Source organism: Lepidochelys kempii, chromosome 11, assembly GCF_965140285.1.
Source record: "Lepidochelys kempii isolate rLepKem1 chromosome 11, rLepKem1.hap1, whole genome shotgun sequence".
NCBI lineage: Eukaryota > Metazoa > Chordata > Testudines > Cheloniidae > Lepidochelys > Lepidochelys kempii.
This window is the reverse complement of record NC_136390.1, coordinates 7,833,583-7,857,032: the sequence shown is the minus strand read 5'-3', so window position 1 is coordinate 7,857,032 and position 23,450 is coordinate 7,833,583. Positions and strand designations below refer to the sequence as shown.

Sequence of the window (23,450 nt, the reverse complement as noted above, 5' to 3'; positions counted from 1 at the left end):
TGAAATGATACAGCAGAGTACTGTAGCTTTACAAGAAGCCAGTTGCCTAGTGTGTACAGATAGCTCACAAGGTGGTTTGCAGTATAATTACAAATCGCCTAAATTGGAGTAGAAGATGCTTGTAAACCCAACAAGATATGGAAAATGTCCGTACACAGATGTGCTTGAGTACTGTCAGAATGGACAGATCCGAGTGGAAGTAGGTTACTCACCATCAAGAATTGCCCATTGGCCATCTATTTCTGTGTGTTTCAGGTAGGAATCTTCAATGGTTGGGTCATAGTCTGGCACAAAAATCTTCTGGAAGAACTGAATGGTGAGAGCGCTCTTCCCCACGCCACCATCCCCAACCACCACCAGTTTATATGTGGGCAGGTTTTCACTTGGAACAGCACTCGTAGCCATGTTTCCAGTGGGTCAGACCTGGAGGAGAAAGAGAGACTGACTCATACCGTACATTAGCAACAACAAGATCGCTACCTGGATACCGGTTTCCATGAGTCACCATGGCTGGGATTCCTTCCATTAACTTCACTCTGAGCTGGTTGAGGGAGAAAGGGGACCATGACCTTGCATCTTCCCTGTTCCCTTTCCAACATCTTGGAGAAGAGCAGGAGTGAGCAGTTTCTGTACTCCATAGGCACCAATATTGCAAGCAGCCACTCCGAGGGACTGTGGGAAGCAGGAGGGGGGATGCTTGTTCATCCCCATTGGTTTCCAAGAAGCCACTCACAATCTGGGCTCTTATTAGGATTTCAGTGCGGGCTGGACAGCGCTGAAGGACAAAGTCCTTTCAGCGACAGGACCGGCAGAGCACAGTGGCACTGCAAACTCTTCCCCCATATACCAGCAAGTCTTGATCTAGATGGACCACTGCTATGGAAGGGAAGGTGGTCATGTTTCCATGATTTATCTGGGCTTTTCCACTTTCTACAGAGTCTGCTACTTTGTGCCAAAATGTATCACAAAGCTCCCACCCACAGCTCCCTCTCCGCTAGGAACTAGCCTGAGACAATGAAATCATCTGCACATAAGGTCAAAACAGCTAAGTTACAAATGATTCTTCAGTTCCTATCAACTCTTGTTACACTTGAACCAGTGACCATAATCCATTAGGAATCCCGAGCCAGCACATCCTTGAGTGTGTCATATTACATACATCATACATCTAAGAGGCAGTTAGTTTCGGCCTTGCCTGCTAAACGCCAGGCAAACACCCATAATAGGGTGTGATGGATGATGCAGCAGGTTAGAGTTCAAATCCTGGTTCAGCAGGCATATGAAAAGGCACTTAGCAGGCTTGTCCTCTCTCACTATAAAGTTTAGAATAGCTTGCACAGAAGAATCCAGGGCAGCAATGCTAGGATTCAAGTTCCCTGTCAGGAAGGCTATCACCTTCAATTCTAAAGGATTTCCTGGTCCTTCTTGCAGGCTAGGGGGCTCTGAAGGAATGGGCCTCAGCAGTCTGTCAGCAAGAGAGCCAATCTGGTGCAATGCGTTAGGGCTTGCGGCTCTTCGGTAGCAGCCCGCTATGAGTCTCTCTGTATTTGGTGGTGGTTGTTAGATTTCTTCCAGATTCTAAGAAATAAACAGTGTTATGTTGCAACCTTCCAGGAAGGGTATTTATGTTTTGCTTTTAACACTCTGTGTGTATGCACATAGGAGCATTGCTACCACAACACAAGGCAGCAGCCTGCCATGAGGAAAGAACCAGCAGCTTTCTAGAGACTACATAGCCGGCTTCTAGCTAGTCCTAGTTCTAGCAAGGTTGTCTGGCAGTAGACGAGAGCACATATGACTGGGTGGAACAGCTGCTGCATTCCCCTGGGGCTGTGGGGGGCAAACACCCATTAGGGGTACAGGCTTCGTCAGAGCTCTCCACTGGGAAGGAGAGATTTTTGCATTGGTCACCACTCAGGCAAGTGCTTTATAGCATATTCCAGCTTTTAGTTACTCAGGGCCAAATCCCAGAAACCTTGCTCTGTTTTCATTCAGTACTTACGTATGCAAAAAAAACTCCCACTGCCTTCTGTTGAAGATTTAGCTGAGCAAGTTAACACGGAGCTAGGACCACAGGGATTGACCCTCACTCCATATTTGATCTGAGCAGGAGGAAATGTTTCGCATGGTGGACAATGAATAAGAGGCAGCCCCAGAATCCTTTGCTGACTACACAAAAGGAAAGTGTGTGCAAATGACTGGCATGTCCGAACGCAGAGCATGCTCAGCAGTCCAATACAGGATATGGCACAGAAAGCATCTCGTTCCATTGGTTCCTATGAAATGCCAATGGTGGCTTCCGCTGGGGACAAGTTCAGAGCAGCCTCTGTCGGACAGCCTTTGAACCATTAATAAGAGGCACAGCAAGGAATGAAACTCTGGAGTCCCTGCTCTCCATCCTCTGCTAGAAGCACTAGATCCGACTCTTTCCCAGTCACTCACTCACCCTCTTCCTCTCCCAGCTAGAGATAAATTTTGTCTAATTTTTCAGTGGCAGGTTTCCCTGCTCCTGGTGCTCCAGGGGTTCTAGAACAGCGTTTTTCAAACTTCGGGTCGCGACCCAGTACTGGGTTGTGGCATGTCAGGCACTGGATCGCTCTGGTCAACACCACTGACCAGGACATTTAAAAGTCCCATCGGCAGTGCTGCCCAGCTAAGGCAGGCTAGTGCCTAACTGTTTCGACACCACACGGCACCCCAGAAGCGGCCAGCAGTGGGTCTGATTTCTCGGTGGGGGGCCATGGGGCTCTGCGCACTGTCTCGTCCTGAGCACTGGCTCCACATGGGGACATGGGGGTAGAGTAGGGCAAGCGTGGTCTACAGTGCCAGGACAGGTGGGAAGCCAGCCTTGCACACCGGCTGCACCACTGACCGGGAGCCGCTGGAGGTAAGTCCGCACACCAATCCCCTGCCCTGAGCTCCCTGCAACCCACAACCCCTTCCTGCACCCCAAGTCCCTCATCCCTGGCCCTACCCCAGAGCCCTCATCCCCTCCACCTCAGCCCAGAGGCCCCCCGAAACCCAGAGCCCCTCCTGCACCCCAAACCCCTGCCCCATCCCAGAGCCTCCTCCCACAGCCTGAACCCCTCATTTCCAGCCCCACCCCGCAGCCCTCACCCCCACACCCCAACCCTCTGCCCCAGCCCTGAGCCCCTCCCACACCCCAAACCCCTCACCCCCAGCTCTGTTGAGTCATGGGCATCAACAATTTTCTTCAACTGGGTCCCCAGAAAAAAAAGTTTGAAAACCACTGTTCCAGAACGTAGGATACTGACCTCAGAGTTGTAATCAAAATGTAGCAGCAATTACATGCCTAGAAAGCATAACAATGCAACCAAAAAGATCCACTGTGCTGTGACATGTGTGGGGTGGTTTTTTTTTTATTTTTTTTTTTTGGACATGAGGGAACATAAACCAATGCTTTCCAGAATCCAGTTCTCATTACTCTTCTCTGATCATCACACAACGACTGAACCGATGAGAAGTAGAATACAAGTTTGGATATTTCATTCCCAATTACGGTCACTGCTAAGTGCTGAGATGAGATTTTCCAAATGGGGATTTTTTTCATACAATATACACCATAGAGAACGACTTGAGCCTGTAGTACTTCTGTAAATGAGGGAATAAATTCAGGTTACACAAATTCAGATCCAGGTTTTGTAAGGAGCTGAATTCCTTGAACTTCCATCAGAATCACACACTAGGAATCTCTCATACTCCTAGAATTGGATTCACTGTTTTCTTTCAAGAGAAAGCCATCAAGTATAAGAGGAGGAGAAATATTACAGTGTTGTTGCCATAGGAATGGGACACTGAGACTACACGGATTGCAAGATAAAACGAGAAGTGGTTCTGTCTCACCAGAGCTGAGACGAGAAAACCTGGGGACACCTGCCAGTATTAATGAACAGTCATAGGTAATTAGATATTTAGAGAAACATCCCTACTTTCAGAATGTCATTGCAGAAACTCCTCCATAATAACTGGACAGTCCATTATAACAAGCAGCAACATCTGAATTGGGGGGGAAAAGGGAGTAATGTAGGTATTTATATGGTATCCATCACAAAGTTTGTGTGACATGCTCAGATAACTTACTGAATTTATCTTCACAACATTCCTGCAAGGTAAGGCAGTGTTATCCCCAATTTACAGATGCGAATCTGAGCTATAAAAAGATTAAGTGACTTGCCTAAGGAGCGCGCGTGTGCACACACAGAGTCTTTGTCAGAGTCAGCAAAATGAACCCTTATCTCCTGGATCTCGGTCCAGTGCCTTAACCACAAGCTCATCACATACGAGTGATGTGATTGGCTGAAGGTTTTGAGGCAACTGCTTGCTTTTGCATATTGCAGGTCAAATCCTCCTTTCCTTTGTACCCAGTGCAATCCCATAAAAGCCATCTAAACCCTTTCCTTGTACACCCCAACGGGCGAAGACCTTGGGTGAAAACCAGGCCCCACTCAAGTAAATGGCAAAACTCCCATTGACTTCAACGGCGCCAGGATTTCACCTCTTTTCCAGGTGCTTCACAATACATGGAGATATTAGTCCTCTTAAATGTTTCTGGACAAGCTGTTTGAAAGCCAAGCTGTCATTCATCTGGTAGCAGGCAGGCCACAAGTGAGAATGAACACATGCAACTTGCTGACCTCACCATAAACCACAAGTTATTTCTCAGTAGACATAAGAGTTATATTTTCAGTGGCTTTTCAGTACTAAGCCCTTCAATATTTTCCTCAGAAATCCCAATCTTAACCCCCATGAAATATTTTTGAAAGTACAATGTTAATAAATAGTCCAGTGTGTAAATTTCAACTATAGCCCTTGTGCACATTAGAAGAACTAGTGAGAAACTGGCAATATTGAATAGTGTAATCCCCCAACTGGAGTTGGCCAACTCCTGGAATTGTGGACTGAGCCTCAGAGGGGTCCTACCCAAGGGACTACAGCAATAATGGCTACCAGAGCCCTCAGACACCATTTCCCAGCATGCACTGAGTCAGCGGCGGGCACAGAATAGACTAGAAACTCCTGCTGAGGCCAACAGGGAGGCTTCTGCATGGGGTGAGATGAACAAGAGTTTGCTTGGCCAGTGATGAGCCAGGGCTGCCCAGCTGCTCAGTGACAGGGGATGGCCTGACTTGGAGGCAGAGGCTAGTTTTGAGCTTTGAGTTTGGGAGCTCAGACAGAAGCAGAACAGCTCAGGGAGTTTCTGATTAACTCTGTTGCAGGTCAAAGAGAGTCTTTGCACTACAATAGGATCCAGTGGACGGGTCAGGCAATTCCAACCCTGCACAGACGGGCGTCCGGAATAGCAAAGCTCCAACCATCACTAGCTACTGAGAGCCAGCTGAAACCTCCACAGGACCGCAGACTAGGGAGCCCGGAGAGCACCCTGCTCCATCCAGGGATGAAGATACTGAGTGGAGACTTAAGCTGGCCAATGTTCACAGCGCTGCAGCCCTCATCCCCAGTATGTCATTTGCCAGGGAAGAAGCTGGGGGTTGGGAAGAGTTGAGAGTGTTAGGAGGTAGAAAATTGTTGAGGTCTATAAATTTATAAAAAAAAAGTTACCCTTAACCCTTTCCCTCCCCAGATCCTATTTTCCTACACCCAATAAAGTCCTCCCCCCTCCTTGTCATATTGGGGTGTGTCATTTCTTTTGCAGGAGTTTGTGCTGTGTACTTTATTGTTTTGCATGTTCTGGATTTTATCCTCCTTGCTAGTTAGCAGCATTATTCACTTTCCCACGAGAAAACACTCCGTGTGCATAGGCACAGGGAGGAGTCACCAGGCATCACAAAAAACAACCCAGGATCAGGGGAGAAGCCACTACAAACAGCAAGCAAGACAGAGAAGGCTTGAGCCACATCTCGGGGGAGGGGCAACACCAGCTTGTAAATTACACTACCTCCATCCCCCTTACAGAGAAGTGGCAGAAAATTGAATTGAAAATTCAGACATTAAATTAGTTTGTTCAGAGCGAACAACCAACAACAGAAATCTTTTAAATCATATCAGCCCACTGTGGATGAAAATGGACCTAAAAGGCAGCAGAATTACTTAAATATTTCTATTGATTTTCCTACAGTGTACACAGACATGCAATAGAAAAGCCCAGCTTCCAAATAAGCACGCCTTCCGTTAAAAGTCTGAGCTCAAGCCTTACATGTCACTTGCACAGAATGTTCCTCATGGCACGGGGTGGACAAACTACAGCCCAGGGGCTGCATCTGGCCCTTCAGACGTTTTAATCCAGACCTCAAGTTCCTGCTGGTGAGCAGGGTCCAGGGCTTGCCCTGCTCCGGTGCTCTAGCCAGGGAGCAGGATCCGGGGCTTGTCCTGCTCTGCACATGCTGTGGCTCAGCACGGTTCCCGGAAGCAGCAGCGTGTTCCCCCCTCCGGCTTCTACATGTAGGGGCAGCCAGGGGGCTCTGTGTGCTGCCTCTGCAGCTCCCATTGGCCGGGAACTGTGGCTAATGGGAGCTGCAGGGGTGGCGCCTGTGGATGGGGCAGCATGCAGACCTGCCTGGCTGCACCTCTGCGTAGGAGCTGGGGGGGAGACATGCTGCTGCTTCCGGGAGCTGCTTGAGGTAAGCGCCACCTGGAGCCTGCACCCCCAACCCCCTGCCCTGATTCCCCTCCCACCCTCCAAACCCCTCGGTCCCAGCCCGGAGTACCCTCCTGCACCCCCAACCCCTCATCCTGCACCCCCACCCAGAACTCCCCCTCCCCCACACCCCAACCTCCTGCCTCAGTCTGGAGCCTCCTCCTGCACCCTGAACTCCTCATTTCTGGCCCCACCCCAGAGCCCACACCCCTCCCAGCCAGAGCCCTCACTCTCTCTCACACTCCAATCCCCAATTTCATGAGCATTCATGGCCCGCCATACAATTTCCATAGCCAGATGTGGCCCTCGGGTCAAAAAATTTGCCTGCTCCTGTCATAGCACACCCCTTCCACTAGGATCACAACCATCATGGCTAACAAAACTCTTTGTGGGTCGTTTCAGAGCAAACGTCTACATGTGGTCACTTAAACAAGGGCTTTGCAGACGTCACAGCTGCATGGAAGCATCTTGATTCTTCGCTCAGCTGCAGAATGAGCAACAGCTGCAGTGCTTAAAACTGCCCCAACTCCCAAGCTGCCTGCCTGAGAGAATTAAATATACACTCTGTACTCAACAATGCTCAAGACTATTATTAATTTGTAAGGTGAGCATCAAGCCAGGATCAGGGCTCATTGTGCTAAGCAATGTTCAAACACAACAAAAATTACAGTACCGTCCTGAAGAGTTTACCATCTACAAAGTCAAGTAGATCAAACCCTAAACCAGAAAGCTTGATACCCATTGGAAAGTGCACCCTGGTGCACAGAAGTTGAACATTAGCAGATCATGTTACTACAGTCAAATACACGACATTCAGGGTGACTTACTCACTTGTGTTTCGTAAAGTGCACAGTCTGGGAAGGAAGGGGGAGATATGAGGTACTGCAAGGAAGAAAGAATCTGCAGTTGGTGTGACAGAGAATTCTTTTTTTTACTGTCTGAATTCAAAGCAGCATGTGATTATCACTACTCAGTTTACTATCTTATAATACAGTCATTTATTCTAAGGGATCCAAAAGCACTTTACAAATAAGCCAGATCCCCAGCTGGTGTAAATCAGCCTACCTCTGTTTAAGTCAATGCAGGAATGTTGATCTATATTGCCTTCTATGAATATGCCACCTCAGAAAGGCAGCCACTACCAGCATGAAGAACAGAAAGAATTGGCTTATAAACAGTGCCATGGAGTCTTTGAGGTCCAAACACAACAAGCACCTCAGGTTAAGGACTTACTTGAGACATACGTGCAAAAGGAACTGCACGGAACTCAGTTTATCTACCATAGTTTCTTTTTGTTGGGGAGGTGGATTAACTATGCCAAGGGGAGAAGCTCTCCCATTGGTGTAGTAGCATCTTCACTAAAGCTGCACCAGTGCATGTGAAGACAAGCCCTAAGCACAGAAGAAAATCTCTGTCATACATAAGCTGAAAGAGAAAAACAAACAAACAAAAGGAGAGAGACGATTAAACCGACACGCTCCGACAGCTTGTCACCGAACCCTCATGGGACAATGCTACAAGTCAGACACACATTGTACAACTCCTGTTATTATTGTGAAACCTGCTGCTCTGCACAAGTGGCTCACAACCTGAGCTGGTTTAACTCATGGTGCTACAGAGTTCAACAGAGCTACTGCTGTTTACACTAACTGAGAATTTAGTCCAGATACTTGCTGTGTTAACTTCAATAACACTTGTATACCTTAGCTCGGATTCTGGTTTCAGAGTTGGCATCTCAAGTCAAGGTCAAAACCAAGCCCCTTGTCTTGCTGTTAAAGTTACAGCAATTAAAGATCCAGACTTAGGACAGAGAAGCTCTGCATGACAATGAATTTACAGTATCCATGGCAACATGCAATGTCGGAATTGCTTAATCAAGTTATGAAACCTTGGGAAACCTGCAGCTGGTCTCCATGGTGTCCAACCAGCTCACTTCCTTCCTTCAGCTTCTCGCTGAAATGACACCCACAGCAGGGAACTCATTGCTTGAGCAGCGCAGCAGCAGCAGGGTGTTTGAGTTGGGCTTATAGCTGGATGCTATCGGTAAATCTCTTTGTGTTTTTATAGGAATTGAGATTGAGCTGCCTGTGGCCAAGGAATTTATTTACTATTGACTTACTTTGATTTGTAGAAAGCTGTTGTCACATGCTCTTGGTGCACAATTTCAATAAACAGACATTCCTCCCCAGCTCCAAATTGGACCAATATAAACAGCAAAGCCCTGCCAACTCCTCCAGACACCATGACTAATAACTCTTCCCCTGCCCACAGCTCACCCACACCAACTGCTTAACGAAACACTTCACAGAACTCTAACGGGCAAGCTTCGCAGCACGTCCCAAAGGCCAGAACTCTGGCTGTGTTGGATCGAGGAGAAAGTAAATTCCAAAATTTGGGATGCCTTTGCACCGGCACATCACCTCCTGTTCTATGCTGTTAGCTGAAGCACTTGAGATTATTTTCACCAGATGTAGCAGTCACCGCCTGACATATGAGGAGAGGACAACCAGCGACTCAACTATTTGGGTCTTTATAGATCGCAACCAACACTTTGAATCATACCCAAAAAGGAACTGGGAGCCAGTGTAGACTACAGAGCACAGGAGAAGCAATGTTGTGAGAGTTAGGCCAGTCAAGATTAGGCAGACTCCAAGAACTAACTTTTTGTCAGTTTAAATCTTGTGGGTCTGTTTGCCTCTTCAGATACATGTGAAGTAACTACCAACAGGTAGTTACAAAATTAGGGCAGTTAACAGATGGCTCTGAGAACTGGGTTTCACTTTTACTTTGGGTTTGCTGCTCAACCAGTGCCCCAACAAAGATTCACACACAGATATAGAGGAAAAGGTGGAGCCCTTCAATGCTAAAAATGCTGAAAGAGGTGTTAGAAGTGATTACTGGTGCAGGCAGCTGATATCAGACCTCCTCCAGAAGTAGAGCTGCTGAAGGCCTTCAGCATCAGAGTGAAGATTAAGGCTTGTAGATTTCTCATTGAGAATATCCTGTCAGGCACTGAATGCCCTTAACTCCCATTGGCTTCCATGGGACTTGATGGAGCTCAGTTCCTGGCAAGATCAGGCATGTGAACTGCAGGCATTTCCTTTTGGAGCAGGGACCAAAGCAGAATCTGGATGTACCTCTCATGGCTTTTATTAATTTAAAGGTCTCCCCCAACAGGAGCCAATCAGGCTTTAAAAGTAAAATTATCTCCCATCAATAAAGGTCTTCAGTAGAACAGATTTAAAACCTTGAGCTGAATTCAAAACACAATTGTTTGGGTGGAACCACAGCTCCTAGGCCTATCGCTCCCTGAGGAAGTGGCCTGCCCTTTCATGTCCTCATATAGGGCTGAGAGTTTTATGCCCTGGCTCCAGGAGACAGAACCCCACTCACTTTCTGTGCCAGTGAGACCTTTCTACCTCAGGTTGAACAAAAGATCACAACACCTCTCAGATTTACTGTAAGAGAAGACTCACCAGGGGTGTAATGCACTTGAGATTCACACAAAAGGCAGCTGCTGCTTGATGAGCACTTAGTAGTTATTTCAGGAAACACAAAATTATAGCCTGAATAAACCCCCCCCCCCACGTCACTGAAAATTACTCGAGTAGGCGTTTCTCTCTCTGTCTCCCCTCTTTCCACTGCAAATTCTTAAGTGACAACAGGCAGCTGGAGCCCCTCCTGCAGCACTGAGCTGTAACAAATGGCTGCATCTCTCTTGGCCAAACTGGATCTGAATGCTCAGATACATTTACTTAAAAGAGGGTGTCTTCTGGCACATGTCCAATGCAGAGCAGCAAGTATCAGTCACCTTACTGACAAGCGTCAACTGATATTACTCTTCCCTCAAGCACAGCGTCTTTCATCTTCAGCACTTTTCTCTTTGAGCTGTAGTTCTTCTCAAAATGCAAAAGGAAATCTGAGTCTAGGCAGACCTTTCCAGATATTGGGGACAAAACAGGCCCACATTTTTAGGCAACTAAGTCACAACTTTGGCTCATCTTTATAATTAAAAAAAAAAAGCCAGCAGCTTTCTAGAAATGTAGCTGGTGGCACTGGAGGGCTAAACCAAAAGCTAAACACGCACTGTCTCGGCATAAACTTGGTCTTTGTTATAACTAAATGATTTCTTATTTGGGATTGTTTCTACTGGAAGTTGTTCTGAACTCTGCATCAGAGATGAAAGGAAAAATTCCTTGCACATTACAGCAGACAAGGGTTTGAGGAAAATGGCTCTCTCTCTTACCCTTAATTCCCCTCACTCCTTGTGCATTTAGCTAAAACATGGAAAATCCCTTCCCTCACTAATTTATTTCTGATCAAAAGCCTTATTAGAGCTGTAAAGGGATGACAGAAAGCCCTGTTTTGCTCTTAAATTCTTTACCACTGAAGCCAGAGATGCCTGTATTATGTTATCATGGAAATACTGAAGCTGAACTAAACATGCTGTAGAAAGAAATCAGATATCTGAGATGTTCGCTGGCCCTGCCCATACAGAGATAATAGAAAGAACAAATCTGCACAGGAGGAAATGCCTTGGAATTCCAATGACTGCCCTTCCTGTTAAGTACAATCCCTGGAAATGGGCAACTTCCCGCTTACACATCGGAGCTCACTGACGTGCCAATAAACCCCCTGAAATCCACCACTGTTGGTTACTTCATTTAGTCTTCTAAATAAATCCAGGAGACTCTAAAGCAGGGGTTCCCAAACTTGGTTCGCGGCTTGTTCAGGATGAACCCCTGGCAGGCCGCAAGACGCTTTGTTTACCTGAGCATCTACAGGTACGGTTGCTCGCAGCTCCCAGTGGCCGCGGTACGCTGTTCCTGGCCAATGGGAGCTGCAGGAAGCAGTGGCCAGGCCCGCGATGGCTCTAGGATAGTGGACACCTATGCAGACAGATGCGGATCTGAGGCAAACCTCGATAACCTGCACATCTGGAAGATGAGGTGAAAGGGTTTAACAGCTGCGGGGAGAGTGAGTATCTTAGATGGAGATGAAGAGGGGATGAGAAGGTCTTGCAAGGAATACCGTAGGTGCTGGAGTTCTAATTTCCCATGGAAGGGGTGGAGGAGGAAGGAGATGGAGCAGGGAGTGGTGTTTCAGATGGGTCCTAGTGACAGACTCTGCCCATATACATCCGACAGGTGTTCCTTTGCATAAATATGCTTTTTCCTGCCAGAAGTGCAGGTACTGTATATTACCCCATATCCCTGGTCTCCACTTCAGCTCCCCCTTCCCCCACCTAAGGCGTACGTGAAGAGACAAGAGTCCATTCACCTCACAAGACAGCAGACCTTGACAAAATGCAGAGGTATTTGCTCCTTTAGGCCCTGATCGAAAACTAAATTAAGTCAATGGGAGTCTTTCCATTGGACTTCAAAATCAGGCCCTCCAGTTGCATGAAGCGATAAGCATCACTAGGGCTAGCAAAATGAGCCTTTTTCTTGTTAGACATTGAATGACTCAACACAGATCTCAAAAACTGAGCAAAACCCCAAACCAGGATCATTTTAGCCCTTCTGAGGTTTCATTGCGAGCGAAAGCCTTTGGAGGCCAAAAGTGCCAGGTCAGTACCTGAAAATGGCACCCATGCCATTCTGAATAACAGTAGCTAGCAACCAAAGGTGCATGCCAACTGCCTACGTGCAGCTGAGGGTGTACTTGTCATGCGGACCTTCCAGTCTCCCCCATTTTACATTTATATAATTCCCAAATACCACAGAGACTTTGTTATATGTAAGTGTATGCTAAAGGCTGTAGATTAAATCCTAGCCCCACTCACATCAATGGCAGTTTTGCTATTAACATCAATGGAGCCAGGATTTAACCCTCAGTCTTTTGCAGTGCCATGCAGAACATCAAAGCTTTTGCCTCCATTGGCCTTTCCTCTGCGGCTGTCCCGCGACCGAGGTGTGAATCTGGGGCAGACTGGTCGAATTATAGCCAGGGAGGGTGTAAATCCAAACCAGCTTTTTGCAGTCAACAGGGTGCAACCAGCAGCGACAGAATCAAGCCAGTGACTGACTCATAAGAGGGCAACAGCCAAGGTTGCAAAGGATGTGTGTGGAAGAACTTAACTGGTGTTAGCCAGCTCTTCAGGGAGTTGAAGAGCACAGACAGAGGTGACTGAGCTGTTGGGGGTGCAGAATTCACAGATCCCAGTGAGGAGTGGATAAACGCACCTTGTTTTACAAAAATATTTAAATTGCATGTTTATTATCCAGAACAATAGATACCTTCCCAGGATGGGCTGTCAACACCCCCTGACCCGGCCTTCCTTTTCCCCTGGCTACATCCCCAGCTGGAGAGATGTTCCTACCAAAGTGACCTGTGGCAGGACCTGCTGGATTTGACTTGGACTGCACTGTTTACCTATCATCGTTCAGCTCCTCAGTGGCCCTCTGTTGTGTGGTCTCACAGATATTGTGTAGTGCTCAGGAGGGACTTGACTGGGATCTGTGTCCACTTTGGGCAGGTTTCACAACACAGGATAAAGAGTCACAGTAAGGACACAAGCCTGTTTTACCCCAAATGCCCTCCCCTTGCATCTTAATGGTGCATTTGACTTTGCACTCCTGCTCCACATACTCAAAGTATCTAACTGAACTGAACTGCCTTTTACACCTCTGCAGAATCACTGCTGTACAGCTTAGGGAGTGACACGGGCCATTTTCACAGCGATTTTGCACTCTTTCACAGGCGCAGAGTTAACAGCAGTTGCACAGCACAGTGCTCACTTCCCCCTTGGATGAGGAGTGCATATTAGAGATGGGTGAACCATGTGGAGTCTAAGCTTTTGTGAGGCAGTTGGATTTTTTGGGTGGTGGGGGAGGGCGATTGCGAAACTAGTTCCAAAACCTTCAACCTGTTGGTACACATCTTCTCTAAGGCTGATTCAACACCACATACTTTCTAGCCACAGTGAATGCTGCTGTCTATCTTAAAGGGAGATTGTGGGTAGAAGCACTTACACCACACACACAAAGAATTTTTCACCCTATCCCTTTTTGTACAATCCCACTGACTTGTTCTGCATTCTCCTCACTCTCTACTTTGTTTAAACTTCCCAGGGCTGCCTACCGGCTGCAGAGCTGCCTAGATTTCCTGTAGCACTATATGTAATGCTGCTCTCTTCCCTCCCCCTACACCAGGGGCTACAAGGAAGGGCTGCATAAGGCCGCTTATGTCAAGCATACAAAGCTCCTGAACCAAGGTGATCATCGAATCATAGAATATTAGGGTTGGAAGAGACCTGCTCAAAGCAGGACCAACACCCACGAAATCATCCCAGCCAGGGCTTTAAAACCCATTAAGGATGGAGATTCCACCACCTCCTTAGGTAACCCATTCCAGTGCTTCACCACCCTCCTAGTGAAATAGTGTTTCCTAATATCCAACCCAGACCTCCCCCACTGCAACTTGAGACCACTGCTCCTTGTCCTGTCATCTGCCACCACTGAGAACAGCCTAGTTCCATCCTCTTTGGAACCCCCCTTCAGGTAGTTGAAGGCTGCTATCAAATCCCCCTTCACTCTTGCCTGAAGGGAGTTGGGGAAGGAGGGTTGGAATGGGGGAGGGACATGAATTGAATGGCTTAACTCTTCAAAATAATCTCCAGGATCCATCTGTCAGAGGTGATATTCTAACTTTTGTGAAAGAAGGTCAGTTGACTGCTGAAGGGACATGACAGGTGTGTAGATGGCAGCTGATGTTGCAAGATGTAATTGTTCAGGCCCTCGATCAACCTGTCAAGAGTGCTTAGAAGAGGCAGTCTGATAGGTTGTGGATTCAGGTGTGGACTGCTTCCGCTTTTGAGCCCTGGTCCTCTTACGCTGCTGCTCGTAAGAGCACTGAGATGGTGGGTATTGAGGAGGTTGTGACCTGTGGTGTGGCTGAGAGGTATATCTTAGCTTCTGTCCCGCAGTGCAGATTCCTAGGCTGTGATACTCTCAGTTCTTTTACAGCCCTCCTCCCCCACACCTTGGGCTGCCGGGCAGTGGGAGAGTTTGAACAGGGGGCAGAATTGTCCCTAAACTTTGTAAAACACACAACTGGTGAGTAGCTTTGAAGTTAGGCAGAATCCATCTATCTATAATTCAAATATTGACTTTAGGACATGGTAGTTTCCCCATATTCTGGGATTAGGGTTACCATATTTGAACTTTCAAAAAAAAAAAAAAAAAAAAAAAAAGACACTCCACAGGGGGGTGGGGGGGAGAGGTAGCCCCACCCCCTAGCCACTCCCTCCCACTTCCCACCCCCTGACTGCCCCCTGCAGAATCCCCAACCCATCCAACGCCCCCTGCTCCTTGTTCCCCGATTGCTCCCTCCCAGGACCCCTACCCCTAACTGCCCCCTGGGACCTCACCCCCTATCTAAGCCTCTCTTCTTCTTGTCCCCGACTGCCCCTCCTAAGAACCTCCCACCCTAACTCTCCCCCTAGGACCCCACCCCCTACCTGTCCCCTGACTGCCCTGACCCCTATCCACACCCCCGACACCTGACAGATCCCCGGGACTCCCATGCCTATCCAACTGCTCCCTGTCCCCTGACTGCCCCCCCAGAACCCCTGACCCATGTAACCCCTCTGCTCCCTGACTGCCCCGACCCCTCTCCACACCCCTGCCACCTGAGAGCCCCCCCCCCCAGGGAACACCTAACCCATCCAACCCTCCTGTTCCCTGTCCCCTGACTGCCCCCCGGGATCCCATGCCCCTTCTCCAGCTCCCCGGCCCCCTTACCGTGCTGCTTAAAGCAAGGTGTCTGGCTCCGCGTGGAGCCGCTGCCAGACATGCTGCTGTGCCCCCCCAGAGCGCTGAGGCTGGGGGGGGGGCAGGGGAGGGGCTCTGGCTGCTGGAGGTCCCCGATGCGAGCAGCTCAGTCTGGCCCAGCTGCCCTGTCAGCTGCGTCACGCTCTGCATTGGGAGGGAAATCCCAGACCTTTTCAGACGATAGAAGTAGAAGATTAATACACTTTAGAAATATTCATGATAGGTCTGATTTGTAGGGGCTACAGTTTTAGTAAAGAGATACACTATGAAAAAAAGAAAAAAACCCCAAGAGTAGAAATCCTAAGTCACCACCGCTCCTCTTAAATCCATACTGTGTGCTTCAAGCAGAGTTGTTCAAATCATTTGCCACATCTCACTGCTTTTGATATGTATCTGTTAACACTTTCATTATAATCTGTGGTTTGGCAGATATTATGGTTTTGACAGTCAGCGAGTGAGTTTAGACCGTTCCAATCCATGAATTACTTTGCACATATAAATTAGGTGAGCACAAGAGACTTTATTGCATTACGAATAAAGCACTGACATTCCAGATTCAACCCAGAACATGTGGGAGTCTAGAAACAGCAGCACAGCTCCAAATGGCATCACTTACATAATCACTTCACAGAGATTTTCTTAAAGCTGTAAGCAAAAAATAAATAAATCTCATCTGAAGAATCCCTCCGTTCTCATAGCCATGGAGCATCTTTCACACTAAACAATCCAATTCTTCTGCTTTTGCCCCATGAATCCAAGTTGTGGTTGTCCAATTAGCTTAATACACTACAAAAATAACTTCTCCAGCATCATATACTTGTCTCAGAGGTGCTCAGCCCACCCCAGATACTGCATATCAGAGAGGAAGCCGCAAGTTTAATCATCTGATGAGGTTCAACAAGGACAAGTGCAGAATCCTGCACTTAGGAAGGAAGAATCCCATGCACAGCTACAGGCTGGGGACCGACTGGCCAAGCAGCGGTTCTGCAGAAAAGGACCTGGGGATTACAGTGGACAACAAGCTGGATATGAGTCAGCAGCATGCCCTTGTTGCCAAGAAGGCCAATGGCATATTGCGCTGTATTAGTAGGAGCATTGCCACCAGGTCGAGGGAAGTGATTATTCCCCTCTATTCGGCACTGGTGAGGCCACACCTGGAGTATTGTGTCAAGTTTTGGTCCCCCCACTACAGAAGGGATGTGGGCAAATGGGACAGAGTCCAGCAAAGGGAAACAAAAATGATTAGGGGGCTGGGGCACATGAGTTATGAGGAGAGGCTGAGGGACCTGGGGTTATTTAGTCTGCAGAAGAGAAGAGTGAGGGGGGATTTGATTGAAGCCTTCAACTACCTGAAGGGGGGTTCCAAAGAGGATGGAGCTAGGCTGTTCTCAGTGGTGGCAGATGACAGGACAAGGAGCAATGGTCTCAAGTTGCAGTGGGGGAAGTCTAGGTTGGATATTAGGAAACACTATTTCACTAGGAGGGTGGTGAAGCACTGGAATGGGTTACCTAGGGAGGTGGTGGAATCTCCTTCCTTAGAGGTTTTTAAGGCACAGCTTGACAAAACCTTGCTGGGATGATTCAGTGGGTGTTGGTCCTGCTTTGAGCAGGGGGTTGGACTAGATGACCTCCTGAAGTCTCCTCCAACCCTAATATTCTATGATCAGGTTGGCATAAGTAGATTTCACAAACACACAAGTTCAGTTTCTGGAAGGCTGACCCCATTTTTCCTTCCTTCTAGCGTCGCAACATAGTTAACTGCATGTAACCATGGAAGCAGCTCTCTCTTGCAAGATCTGAAAAACCCGAAGTCCTGACTACTTTGCATGGACAGTAAAGATGCCGTTTGACATAGGAGAAAAAAAAAAAAAAGGACTTCATTAGCTGAGACAGAGACCTTTCTAGAAAGGTCAGAAGATTAGTAGTTACAGCACAGATATAAGCACTGTTTAAAAGGACACAGTCATCCTGATTTGGCCCTCACCATTTACTTGCCTTAGAAGGCAGTGGCATCATTGGAGGATTCTATACATAGTTGTCTATATGGATAATAAACTAACAGCCATGCTGCATGGGATTCACCTTCATTTAACCAAAGGTATGAGACACTTCCTAAGCAACTGGCAGCATCACTTTGATCAATGCATCAACTGAAAAGTAGAACTGGACACAACAAAAATAGGAATTCTGCATTAAAAAAAATCCCATTGGCTTCCTCCTGACATTCACAAAAAGAAAAGGAGGACTTGTGGCACCTTAGAGACTAACAAATTTATTTGCGCATAAGCTTTTGTGAGCTACAACTCACTTCATCGGATGACATTCAGTGATCTTATCCAAGGAATCAAAGGTGGATGGATATCCCAGAATACTAAAGTCTTTCAAATGCACCCAGATCCTTGCCTTCTGCTGAGGCATCATTCTTAAGAACATAAGAATGGCCACACTGAGTCAGATCAAAAGTCCATATAGCTCAGTATCCGGTCTTCCGACAGTGGCCAATGCCAGGTGCCCCAGAGGGAATGAACAGAACAGGTAATCATCAAGTGATCCACCCCCTGTGTCCAATTCGCAGCTTCTGGCAAACAGAGGCTAGGGACACCATCACTGCCCATCCTGGCTAATAAGTTCATGGAGGATAGGTCCATCAATGTCTATCTAGTTCTTTTTTGAACCCTGTTATAGTCTTGGCCTTCACAACGTCTTCTGGCAAGGAGTTCCACAGACTGACTGCATTGTGTGAAAAAAAAACAAAACACTTCCTTTTGTTTGTTTTAAACTTGCTTCCTAACAGTTTCATCTGGTGACCCCTGGTTCTCGTGTTATGAATACTTGCTGAACAAGCTGGTATTCCTCTAAATAATAGAATAAATAAATATTCTAAATAAGCTTCATTGCTTTGCGTCTCATGAGTTTTAAGTAATTGTGGTAAACTCAGTGGAATGTTTCACCGAACCATATTTAGACTTTGTCTTCACACACGTTTATTTTTTATGTAGTTTTTCCACAGGATAACACACACATTAGCTATCCCACTGTAAAATCCTACTGGAGAAAAAGCATCTGCAGTTTTGTTATGGGCAAGGACAACCATGTGCCAGTGTATAATGTGTCCTAGCTATCCCCTGCCTAAAAAGTAAGAGTCCCTTGTCTCCACTAGGATTTTACAGTGGGATCGCTAATATGGTAATCTCTCACTGGGAAAGAAAAAATCAAACAAACACTTTTTTGCAGTGAAGTGTCTTGGCTTCCATCATTTGGCCTGAGGTGTTTCTCCAGGTAAGGATCTTACTTGTGCTTTGTATTCTTTCTGAGCTAAATCCCGAAGTCAACAAGAGTTTTGACATTGAATTCAATGGAACTCTGAATTCTCTCTCACACAAGGAATCCCACTCCACCCACAGACTGCATGTGTGTGTACACGCTTTGACAAGGTCTCAAGGACACAGCCAAGATCTGCCTCAGTCTAGATCTTATCAGTCGAAAGAACTATCAACAGTGCTATATTTTATCTTGACCATGTGAGCGGTAATACAACATAAGCTGGTTGACAACGTCTTGACAAGTTTCTGGATATACAATTCTCTATGAAAAAGGACAGAAGCATAATAGAAATGGTACAGATTCCAGCTGCCTTTTTTTTTTTTTTTTTTTGGTTTATAAATCAGGGCTGCTAAGGGACAGGATTATTTCCTGCCACAGCATGTTTCAGTTTAGCCACTGAACCCTCAACATTTTTGGGTCCATGTCCTTTTGCCTCATGTAAGTAATGCCTGAATTCAGTATACACCCAGTCTTAAGGAAGGGGGAAATGACAGTTCAGTCAGTCAGTTCTGCCCACTGTGCCAATTTCCTCATATTTAAAACTAAAACCAAAAACAAAATTTTTTTTAGTGTATTGGCTTCTAAACAGTGTTTAGTGCACTGTAACCCTGGGATAATTTGCTGTAGTTCATAATCATTTCATTAGCCAGCTTCCCGTAGTCTCAGTCACAGCTATCAGAAAGTCTTTTTTTAATTGTATCAAAAGGTGACTTTCACATCAGAGGTGTTATAAACGTATGTGCGCTCTGGTCATAGATTGAGGCACAAGTCAGCCTCTCTGTGCCTCAGTTTCCCCATTTGTAAACTGAGGATAATGATCCTGACATCCTTCGTAAAATGCTTTGAGACCTACTGGTGAGAAGCAATATTATAGTCACATTTCATAGCCCCAACCCTCAAGCAACTCCAGCGGCTCCCCATTCATTTCAAGATCCTGGTCAACATTAGCAATTTTTTTTGGAAATTTGATTGTTTCATATTAATTGCATATGTACAACCCCCTCCCTCCAACCCTTGGGTTCTAAAAGCCCTTTCCAAGATTGCTTACTCTGACTACCTCATCTTTTCTCCACTCCCCACTGTTCACCTGGGCTCTTCATCTGTCTTTGTAAGTCTCCCCAAGCTCATGTCATCTGGCACAGTCATGCTTCATCTCTCTGCCTCATAGATTTTAAAGGCCAGAAGGGACATGGTCATCTTGTCTGACCTCCTGCATGACACATGCCAGAGAATTCCACCCAGTGACTTCTGCAGTGGGAGGAATTATTCTTCCCAAGTCGTAAGGGAACAGACCCTTCATCCAGTCTAAATCCAAAACATTTTCTCCTTTGCTTTTACATCCTAATGTTTCTCTCCCTTTGTTATTTGCCTCCAAGTCTGCAGAGCATATTGGGATACAGACACCCTACAAAATCAGTCTGCTTTGCTTTTCTCATCCAGGGTATGTCTACACAGCAGCTGGGAGGTGGAATTCCCAGCTCAGACACACACACACGTGCTAGCTTTGTTCATGCTAGTGCACTAAAAATAGCAATGTAGCTGCAGTGGCCCCGGCTAGCTGCCTGAGTGTATCTAGGACGGGGTGGCCAACCTGAGGCTCCGGAGCCACGTGCGGCTCTTCAGAGGTTAACATGCGGCTCCTTGGATAGGCACCGACTCTGGGGCTGAAGCTACAGGCGCCAACTTTCCAATGTGCCGGGGGGTGCTCACTGCTCAACCCCTGGCTCTGCCACAGGCCCTGCCCCCACTCCACCCCTTCCCGCCCCCTCCTCTGAGCCTGCTGTGCCCTCCCTCCTCCCCCTCCCTCCCAGAGCCTCCTGTATGCCACAAAAGAGCTGATCAGGAGGTGCGGGGGGGAGAGGGTGGGAGAGGGGAGGGCGGCTCTGATCGGTGGGGCTGCCAGTGGGTGGGAGGCGCTGGGAGTGGCGGGGGCGAGCTGATGGGGGCCTGCTGACGTATTACTGTGGCTCTTTGGAAATGTCCATTGGTAAATTCTGGCTCCTTCTCAGGCTGGCCACCCCGATCTATACTGGGGCAGCTAGCCTGAGACACCTTGTCTGCCACCGTGGCCATGCTGCTATTTTTAGTGTGCTAGCTTGGGGGGTACGTCTACCTGAGCTGGCAATTACCCCCTTCCCCTCACAACCTGCTACAAAGCCATAACCTCAAGAGCAGACTTTGTCTTGGGGGTCTAAATTATCTTAAGTTTGAAATCACCTCATGTTATTTTACTTCCACCATTTTTAAAATATAGGGAAAATGGGCTGGCAGGTACATTAATGAAGGAGAGACTAGGCAGAAACTGCTCTGCTATTTAATCATTCAAATCCCCAACACTTAAACAGTTTTGCAAGACTGCAAAAAGAATAAGCAGCTACACAGTCAAATAGACTTAAGGCCAGAAGGGATCATCACGATCATCTAGTCTGACCTCCCACACATTGCAGGCCACAGAATCTCCCCTATCCTGGGGTCTCAGAGACTGGGCTCCAGCCAGAGCCTGAACATCGACATTGCTAATTTATAGCCCTGCAGCCCAAGCCAGCTGACCCAGCCTTGGAGATTTGGTGCCACAGGTTTTTTAATCGTCGTGTAGACAGACATACTCTTAGCTTCTCTGTCTCAGTTCCCTAGCTATAAAAATTAGGATAGTAGCACTTCCCTATTTCACAGGGGTGTTGAGGGTATAAATCCATTAAAGATTGTGAAGTGCTCAGCTGTTATGGCAACGGAGGCCAAGTACCTGAGGTCAGTATTAAAGAAATCAAACATTGTAAGAAAATTGAAGTCTTACCTATGCAAACGTGATTACTGAAGCATTTGGGACTGTTGCAAGTATATTTATTTCCACTGATAACTGCGTTTGGACTAAGAAAAGGAGGACTTGTGGCACCTTAGAGACTAACCAATTTGAGCATAAGCGTTCGTGAGCTACAGCTCACTTCATTGGAGTAAGCTGTAGCTCACGAAAGCTTATGCTCAAATAAATTGGTTAGTCTCTAAGGTGCCACAAGTACTCCTTTTCTTTTTGCGAATACAGACTAACACGGCTGTTACTCTGAAACCTGCATTTGGACTGATGATTTGAGAATTAAATACTACTAAAACAGATCTATTTTCAAACTATGGGAAGCCACAACACTGGTTTTCTTTGGAGAAACACTTTTTAGTTCTGCCTGCGATGCTGGCCGAGATATTAATCATCATAATAATTGTCTTTTCTAAGTAGCTTATGAATGTTTCCATACATCTTCCAGTTGGGGTTATGGACAATTAACAATGAACCAGTTCCACTGCAGCTGTTTCAGCGAGTTAAAGAATGGGCATGGCCTGCTTCTCAGACCTGTCTAGCAAGATTATCTATGGTAGTCGTGTTTTTTAAAAGTCTGCTATTTTCAACCCTTTCAGCCAGTATCTGGAAAGAGAGGCACCCAGGTTTATCTTAGAATAGAGAATTTAAAGAAACTAAGTCATAATAACCTTCTGGTAAACGTTTTCAGAAGTACATAAGGCCCAGCTCCTCAAAAGGACTTAAGTCAATGGGAAATTGAAATCAGTGCATCACTGACCACCAACAGGAGTTAGGCACCTAAATACCTTTGAGGATCTGCGTCCAAGTGACTTTGAAGCCTGATTGCCCATTTCAAAATGGACTTAGGGTTTTAGGGCTCAAATCCCAAAGAAACAGGCATATGTTTTTTGAACATGTTATCTTTTTCAATAATCAATCAAGGTTTTTTTTTTTTTTAAATTAAGAGATAGTCTATGATAATGCAAATAACAAACGACAACAAGCAGCTGATAAATGAGTTTTTAACTAAGGAACCTAGTCTCTTCTTACTTCCATTGGAGTAAATCAGGAGTTCTACTACTGAAGTTTGTTACATCAGTGTAACTCTGAGATTAGAATTGGACCCAAGAAATATAAAAGGTAGTTGGACCCATACAACAGGAGCTGAATTTGATTTCCCCCTCATTCAGTGTAAATTAGTGCAACCCCTTTTACTTCAATGGAATTATACCAGTTTACACCAGCTGAGGATCTGGTCCATCATGCTTTTTCAGAGAGATTCCAATTGCCAGTTAATCTGATAAAGAGACAGAGGATCCATAAACACCTCAGCCGTGCTCTTGTCTAGTCTCAGAGACTAAGCAGAGTCTCTGAGACTAGACAAGAGCACGGCTGAGGTGTTTATGGATCCTCTGTCTCTTTATCAGATTAACTGGCAATTGGAATCTCTCTGAAAAAGCATGATGGACCAGATCATTTGGCAAGGAGAACCTCAGTTTACATTTGGCTGATGCAGGAAGAGCTATCGGTGATCCAGCAGGAGACATTTTTCTATGGTTGTGAAAATCCTGGGCCCCCTCCATCCCAGGGATAAAACCCCCCAACCAATGAGTTTTTCAGGTTCCCATCTCCTTGTTAACCTGAAGTACCAACATGAACATATTTGGAAGTGAGCAGCTGCATTACAGACTCTTCGTGTGCAGAGTCTGTAGCAATAAAAAGGCTTGTGTGATGAAAGAATCATATTCATTGTATTAAGTTACACCTCAACTATTTGGAAAGAATTTAAAACAGACCTTTCAGGGTTTCGATGGTCACCAGCATTCTTATTTACAGAGCAAAAGCTGAACTTGCAGGCCAGTTCGAGTCAGACCATTTGTATCCCCAAAACCAGAGCTGTGGCTTGGAGCTGGAGTGAGCAGGCTACACAGGGCATTGCATTACC

At 46.6% G+C, this 23,450-nt stretch overlaps 1 protein-coding gene across 3 annotated transcripts in view; it reads right to left on the bottom strand.

Annotated features, from left to right (window-relative positions):
* MRAS (muscle RAS oncogene homolog) overlaps positions 1-23,450 on the bottom strand; it is a 60,030-nt gene that overhangs the window by 30,120 nt on the left and 6,460 nt on the right. The window contains exons 2-3 of one of the 3 annotated variants that reach the window (XM_073305034.2): positions 15,361-15,559; positions 213-423 (exon numbers count right to left, since the gene is read on the bottom strand). In XM_073305034.2, coding sequence (XP_073161135.1) covers positions 213-405 — 193 coding nt within the window. In that variant the 5' untranslated portion in view covers positions 406-423; positions 15,361-15,559. The remainder of the gene's footprint in view (positions 1-212; positions 424-15,360; positions 15,560-23,450) is intronic. The other 2 variants (XM_073305035.2, XM_073305033.2) reach the window with 2 other exon arrangements.